The sequence below is a fragment of the Helianthus annuus genome, chromosome 16 (assembly GCF_002127325.2).
Source record: "Helianthus annuus cultivar XRQ/B chromosome 16, HanXRQr2.0-SUNRISE, whole genome shotgun sequence".
In the NCBI taxonomy this organism is placed as follows: domain Eukaryota; kingdom Viridiplantae; phylum Streptophyta; class Magnoliopsida; order Asterales; family Asteraceae; genus Helianthus; species Helianthus annuus.
Window position 1 is genome coordinate 40,426,393 of NC_035448.2, and position 8,081 is coordinate 40,434,473.

General features: G+C 41.2%; 1 protein-coding gene across 1 annotated transcript; it reads left to right on the forward strand.

Annotated features, from left to right (window-relative positions):
* Positions 1 to 6,130: 6,130 nt before the first annotated feature.
* Positions 6,131 to 6,874, forward strand: LOC110919270. The gene has a single exon (XM_022163543.1). The coding sequence runs from the start codon at positions 6,131 to 6,133 to the stop codon at positions 6,872 to 6,874; it is 744 nt and encodes a 247-aa protein (XP_022019235.1).
* The last annotated feature ends 1,207 nt before the right edge of the window (positions 6,875 to 8,081 follow it).

The following is an 8,081-nucleotide window of genomic DNA, read 5'->3' on the forward strand; positions in this document are numbered from 1 at the left end:
ATTATCATATTTTATTATTATTACTACCGTTCCCACCATCACATTCATGGATATGGATTCATCCAAAAATCCATATTGCGTTCATCGTATTTCAATACGAGACGCTCTCCCACCTGTCTCATTCGTTCACTACTCTCTAAAATTTCCTCACCGAAAGTCTTAAGTTCTTGTACGGTTTCTGCACTCATTGGGGGTGCAGGTTCTAGGACTGGGTTCGGAATCTGGGGTACGGGTTCCTGGTACGGGGCCTGATATGGGTAAGGATTCTCTAAGATCTCCCTAATGTATGCATCATTATCGAAATAGGGATCTAGAGGATTTAACCCTGGGTAGGCTCCTAGATTAGGCATGGGCAAATCTTCATGTATCGGGTAGCGTTGCACATAGTCCCTAACATCATCCCACCAGGGATCGTAATTTGGATCTACGGGATTTGGTGTGGGTACCCTAGGTATCTCCTCCGGGTTGAAATCATGCATTTCTACTTGGTTTCCAGGGTTCTCTATCTCCATTGGTTGGTCATGAATTGGTGGTTGTGGTTGGGGTGCTAACATTTGCTCCAGGTTTGGGTCAGCTGCAGTGGTTGCTAAAATATGGATATTGGCTATACCTCTATTCAGCATATCCTGGGCATATGCATCGGTTTCTCTTTTGGCTGCGGCTAGTGCTCTCTGGTCTTGTAACTTTTTCATACGCTTCCTATGCTCGTGTGCTCCCCTACTAAACCATCCCCTCTTTTTCTGAGGAAATGGCTCTTCAGATTGAGCCTTAAACACGAATATTCCTTCTTCCGTATCAGCAGAGTACCCCGAGAGGGCAGGCTGAGAAGAGGCACCTTCGCTGCTAGGCGAACCAGACAATTGACGATACGCGTCAGATGGTCCTTGGTCGCTCATACTGTAAACTAACAAATAGTCAGATAACACATAGCAAGAAAATACAATTATACACGTATTTCCGTAGTTTATTTCCTAACACTTTGAATTTTGATGTCAGCAGAACACTTCTGTGGCTGAATCAGTGGCATAGCTCTGATACCACCTTCTATCACAACCCCCGATCCCTAATCCCCGGGAACGGGCGGCCGCGAGCCAGTTTCGATAGTATCCTGTTATTGTCTAATTTGGCGGCGGAATTTTTCACCAGGACCATAGTTAGGAAATATTTTATCAGAGTAAAATACCACATTTCCATTATATTAAACACATGGGTAAAACCCAAGTTTTCAGTATACACACTTTCATAGGGATACACCCTATTTTATTTAATAAAAACATCTATTTATTTTAGGTAACTTTATTGCCACTTTTCCAAGCCTTCAGTGTTGTCCAGCTGGCTTCTATTTGGCTTTCACATATTGTTACCTGAAACGCGTTTTAAAAACATTTTGTCAGTGGAAAATACCGGTGAGTGAATCCCAGTTTAATCAAGTTTAAATAAAAACCAATTTACAGTATTGAGGGCACATCCGTAATTACATTTGTTTCCAAGATATAACAGTTAACATCCGTGGTACTGTCATACTCAACTTGTGGAAATGTTACCACGCCAGTAACAAATTTTGTATACAAAACCCCAACATACCCACGATAATTGTATTCTTACAAATACTCAATAACTGCTTAACATATATTTAATCAAGTGGGGTTTTGTAAAAACATTTAACAAAAAGAGGATTACTCACATTGATGTCCTAGGGGTTTCAGTAAGGATTTCCTGGGAATAATCTATAAATTACACAAATGCACGTGTGTTAGTATAATAACCCATTTTAACATTAGTAATACCCTCCCCGAGACGGCATTCCAATGACTACGTCGGGCAGAACCACGGCAGCCGTTACGGAACCCTAGATCAATTGGCAGAGTATCTAATACGTCTCCAGGGGTTATAATACTTACATCGTAGCAGAACCTCGCTATTTAGGGGGGTATTAGACTCGAGTATAATACCCACTATTTAATTTTGAGAGAGAAAGAAACGATTTTGAACGAAACAGACTGAAGGCTCGATGCCTCCTTATATAGGGCTGAAACCTGACTCTCTCGCGGCCTGCGTAAGAGTAGCCAAAGGGCTACGCGGCCCGCGTCAAACCCCGGTCAAAGCGTAGCCCATCCGGATCACCTACTAGACTTGACACGATGATGACACGTGTCATCACCGGGCTGTGCCACCATTTTGATCTCTAGCGGCCCGCGTAAGACTTTTAAGAAGTCTACGCGGCCCGCGACAGACTTAAAAACTCAATTTTTAATTATTTTTAATACTATTTAGGGTATCCGGGGCCCGTTTTCGCGTATGGGGTGTTTTTAGGGACATATTGGGATATTTTAAATATTTTTAGGGTGTCGGAAAAATTACGGGGGTGTCGGTTTTCTTGAGGATTGTTATAAACGGTGTCCTCAATCTTTGTTGGCAGGATAAATGGTATAAGGTGTGGGTCATTGAGGATAATGATAATTGGATACCCGATTCTCTCGAGGATGAATTGGGATCGGAGGCCGTCTCCTCGGAATTGGGTGGAGCTCCTCCGTATAAGATGATTGGTGTTAATCGTGATTTGGATTCCGTTGAAGTTGAAACGCCTGAAGATTCTCCGGTGAATATTGAAAACCCAAGCGTCATGCATGTTCCCATGCAGGGTATTAAGAATTGCGGCGGTACTGTTTCCAAGGACAATGGTGAGCAGGGTTTTGGGGAGATGAAAGATAATTCCTCTTTTAATTCTCCTGTGGGGTCCAATCATAATCAAGAAAGAGAGTTGGATAATTAGGACAAGTTGAATTTTAATATTGGGAGGCCCAACAATGTCAAGCCCAATAAAGTTAAAAGGTGGAGTCATAAAAGTTTGAGGCCCGGCTCTAGTAATATTAGGGCCGAGAACGGTATCATAGACTATAGACCCAAGAAGAAAACTAGGTGCTGTTTGGAAGAAGAGTGTTACTCAGGCGATCAATTGAATATAGGGGGATCTGGGGATAATGGTTTTGACAAAGGATTCGAGGAGTTTTTCTTTGATTTGAATAAAATGGCTTCAGCTGAGAATAATAACAATACCGAGACGATCCTCAATCAAGGGGGTATGGTTCTTCCAGCAGAGGAGGGCGTCGGCGGAAATAGTCCCGAGGAGGTAGGTGCGATTGCTTTGTCAGATGTGGAGAATGAAGTAAGAGAGACTGTCGATGTAGGTTCTAAGATCGGGATCGATTTACCGGTCATCAGGAGCTTATCAGGAAATCTATTACCTCAGGTATTAATGCGGTTCAGATATGAATTTTTTTTCTTTAAATATAAGGGGAATTGGGGGCTCTCATAAGTCAGGCTGGATGAGGGGTTTGATTGCTGAGCATGAGATTTCGTTCTTATCCCTTCAAGAATCTAAATCTGCTAATATTTCGCATTCTGATGTTGCGGCTTTTTGGGGAAAAGGAAATTTTGGGATGGATTTTGTTGAGTCTGTTGGGTTCTCGGGGGGTTTAATATGCGTCTGGAATGAGAATATGTTTAAACAGACAGGAGGTTCAAAGAATAGGCATTTTCTGCATGTCAAAGGTACTTTGGTGGGTTGCTCCTCGACTAATAATATCCTTAATGTTTATGCGCCTCAGGGGGTGTCGGCTAAAAAGAGCTTATGGGATGAGTTAAATAGTATTATCGATTCTAATGAAGGTTTTTGGTTTATTTTGGGAGACTTTAATGCGGTCCGATTCAGAGAGGAAAAGAGGAATTGTTCATTCAAACTGAGGTGTGCTAATAATTTTCATAACTTTATCTTCGAATCGGGCTTGATTGAATATAATATGAGTAGCAGAAGGTTCACTTTTTGCTCCGATAATGGTAATAAGCTTAGTAAGCTCGACCGCTTCATAGTCAACGCTGAGTTTTTTAACTCATGGCCAGCCACTTGTTTGTCGGGTCTTGCCTAGACTCTGGTCCGATCATAACCCCATTATTTTGGCGTGTCGCCCCAAGAATTTTGGGTCGCGCCCCTTTCGTATCTTCCACTCTTGGTTTGGTAAACCATGATTCGATGAGGTTGTGATTCATGCTTCTGGTGACTTTGTTTCGGAGGATAGTTATTCAGACGCGGCGTTCATTAAAAAATTGAGTTTTATCAGGGATCGCCTGAAAGTTTGGAAAGACGATATGATTCGTAAAAATGGTGAGGAGGTGGAGGCCGCTAGAGCTGAGTATGAGGCCCTAGAAGCTAGTCTCAAGTTTAGAGAGCTATCCGAGGAAGAGGAATGGATTTTAAATGAAAATAAAAAGGTGATTCGAGTTGCTGAGGAGTCCAAAGTTATCGATCTTAGGCAAAGATCCCATATTAGGTGGGCGAAAGAAGGCGACGAAAACTCGATTTTTTTTCATGTCATGATTAATTGCAGAAAAGCGAGTAATTCGATTCATGGTCTCGAGGTGAATGGGGTTATGATTTCCAAACCGTCTCTTGTGAAAAAGGAGGTGTTCCGTTTTTTCAGAGACAAATTTGTGGAGGAGTGTGCCGTTCGGCCGCGCCTGATTTGTCCTCAGCTTAAGCAGATTTCCTCGCATGATGCCACTAGGTTAGAAATGCGTTTTTCTAAGGAGGAGATCAAAGCGGCGGTCTTCGAGTGCGGTAGAGATCGGGCTCCTGGTCCCGACGGTTTTAATTTCAGATTTTTTACTCACTTTTGGGATCTCTTCGAGGCCGACTTTGTTAATTTTATGGATTCCTTTTATCTAACGAGGAAGTTAAGCAAGGGATGTGGCTCGGCTTTTATCACCTTAATCCCTAAGGTCAGAGATCCTTTGGGATTGAGCGATTATCCTCCTATGAGTCTCGTGGGAGTCATCAACAAAGTGGTTTCCAAAGTTCTTGCGAATAGGTTGAAACCGGTGCTTAACTGGGTGGTCTCCAACTCTCAATCGGCCTTCCTTGTGGGAGGTTCATTTTGGATGGCCCGTTGATCATCAATGAGTTGCTTTCTTGGGCGAAAAAATCCAAGAAACAGGTGTTTTTTCTTAAAGTGGATTTCGAGAAAGCTTATGATAACGTGAACTGGGGTTTTGTTTTGGATATTCTTCATCAGATGGGTTTTGGAGATAAGTGGTGTGGCTGGATTTCGGGCATTCTGGCATCGGCTCGGGCTTCTATTTTGGTGAATGGATCGCCCACATTCGAGTTTGGCTGCAGCAAAGGTATGAGACAAGGAGACCCGATATCCCCGTTTCTTTTTGTTGTGGTTATGGAGGCACTGTCGTGTTTATTCAAGAAGGCTAGTGAGACTAACATCGTTAACGGTATTAGTTTTCCCAATCTTGATTCATGTGTGTCTTATTTATTTTTCACTGATGATGCTATGATCATGGGGGAGTGGAGCAAAGAGAATATTGCTAATGTTATTAGGATTCTCCGGTGTTTTCATGTGTGCTCGGGCCTTAAAATCAATCTTAACAAGTCTAGTATTTTTGGCTTTGGTGTCTCGAATGAGGATATCGAGGAGATGGCTAATTGGATCGGGTGCAAGGTGGATTCCATCCCATTCAAGTATTTAGGGTTGACAGTCGGTGCCAATATGAATCGTACTAACAACTGGAGACCGGTTTATGATATTTTCGAGAAACGTCTCTCTCTTTGGAAAGCGGCTTTGCTTTCTATTGGAGGTAGGGTTACTCTTATTCGTGCGGTTCTCAAAAGTTTGCCCACGTACTTCATGTCCCTTTACAAGGCGCCTGTTAAAGTTATTAAAGATTTGGAAAGTATCATAAAAAAAATTCTTATGGGGTGGCTCTAATAATGTTCGGAAAACCCATTGGGTGGCATGGGATAGAGTTTCCTTACCCAAGAAAGCTGGTGGTTTGGGGCTTTGTAAGTTAGCGGACGCCAATTTGGCGTTGCTTAGCAAATGGGGGTGGAGGTTTAAGAACGATCCCGAGAGTCTTTGGGTCAAAATCATTAATGCTATCCATTCGGGTGGCTCGAAGTGGTCGTTATTGTCGTGTAACAAATCGGTTAGGGGTGTTTGGGTCAACATTTGTAATGTTTTGAATAAGCTACTGGTGGACAACAAGCCTATTCGCTATTTTTTTCAAAGGAGAGGTCGGGTCGGGGTCCGGCATCCTCTTTTGGTTTGATCCATGGCTTTCCGATATGCCTCTCAAAGATTTATTCCCATGTCTTTTTCGCCTGGAAATTGTTAAGGACTGTTCTGTTATGGATCGCTTGGCAGACGGTGGAACGTGGCTGTGGAGGTTCGATCCTGACTCTACTTCGGAGATGCAGGAGCTGTCTTCACTTTCCGGTATGTTATCTTCCTTTTCTATTGGCAGCGGTAGAGATAAGTGGAAGTGGTTAGGCGACTCCACGGGTTTATTTTCGGTCAAATCAGCAAAGGATTTACTGGCTCGGAGTAGATGTGTTTCGAATGTTCAAGTGATCGACTGGTGTAAATGGGTTCCTATTAAGTGTAATATTTTCGTTTGGAGGCTTGAGCTGAATCGAATCCCTACGTTTGACGTCTTAGCTTCTAGAGGTATTGCTATTCGTTCCAGGACCTGTCCCCTTTGCGGCTGTGAGGATGAATCGGTCATTCACTTGTTCATATCATGCCGGTTTGCGGAGTTGATTTGGCATAAAATCAGTAGATGGTGTCATTTACCGGCGATTTTTGCGTTCTCGATTAAAGATCTCTTGGATTTGCATTTGTTCAGCAGACTGGGGCCGACGGAGAAGTTGGTCGTCCAAGGTATCGTGATTTCTACTTGTTGGTGCATTTGGTTGGCTAGGAATAAAGCGGTTTTTTCGGATATTAAGCCAAGTGTGGAAGGTGTTTTTAGCGAGGTGAGAACTTTGGGCTTCTTTTGGTTTAGAAATAGATCGCGGTTTCAACGGTAGAATGGAATGACTGGTGTAGATTTGTAATTATGTAACTTTTTGTTTTTTGTTTTTTGGGCTGGCCCGGTTTTTAAGTTCGGTTGTGTGTTAATGAAAGTTTATTGTCAAAAAAAAAAGAATATATAGTGGTTCTCATTTAAACCGATCACTATATATACACATACATTTAGGTTGCAATTATGTCATGTTCAAAGTTTGATTAAATGAAGCCAAACATGATCACTACATTTATTTGTCTCAAAAACATTAACTAGTAACTCAAATACACAAAAATTGTGTAAATACTCATTTTTTGTATATATTTAAATGGTTTAGTGGCAAAATAATTTAATTAGGCAAGTTAAACATCTTAACTCGAACACAACCCATTTAATTTAATGGGTTAAACAAGCTGACCTAAATACAACTTTATTTATTAAACAAATTAATCATAATAAACGAAAAAACCTTTTATTTATGTCATGTTTGTGTCATATTCAAATCTTTCTATGAAATTATCACCCTAAGATGTATAACTCGGCTCATATTTGTAAAAGCAAGTTTTGTCTTGTGACTAGAAGTTATATTTTAGATCTTTATATGCATCGTTTCATAAGGATAGACGGTATGGCTTCGGTGAACCCTTCGTGGACTTGTTTTCACCGATCGCTAATCGGCTGCCGATGATGTTTCGGTGAGCGGGGATGGCTTATTTTGGTGTATACTCACCTATGATGTTTGATGAAACAGGGATAAATTTTTTGACCGTTGTCCAATTTTTTTGACCGTTGCACCCTATTTTGACCATTGGAAATTTTTTTTTATTTAACCCACATATCATTTTTAAGACACCACTCTTTTAAACATCTCTCTTTCTACACCCACAAAAACCATGGATAAACAAAACAAAGGTGAACCCAAGAAAAAAGGTTCCGCTAGCTGAGGATCGGATTCAAGAAACAAGGTTTCGCAAACGCGAGGCGGTGAAACAACTTTTGTAAGTCGGGATTTGGAGACATTTACTAAGCTACACGACCATGCTTCACCCGAGATGTTGCCGTTTATTCTAGCGCGGAAACGGAATATCGCAAAAAAAAATATATAATTGGCCATGCAATTTTTAAATTTTAGGTTTATTATGGTTTAATTTTCTAGTTTTAAGTATGTAATGTGTTTTTTTAATTAAAAGTACTTCTATTTAGTTTAAAATATGTTTTATTTATTTATG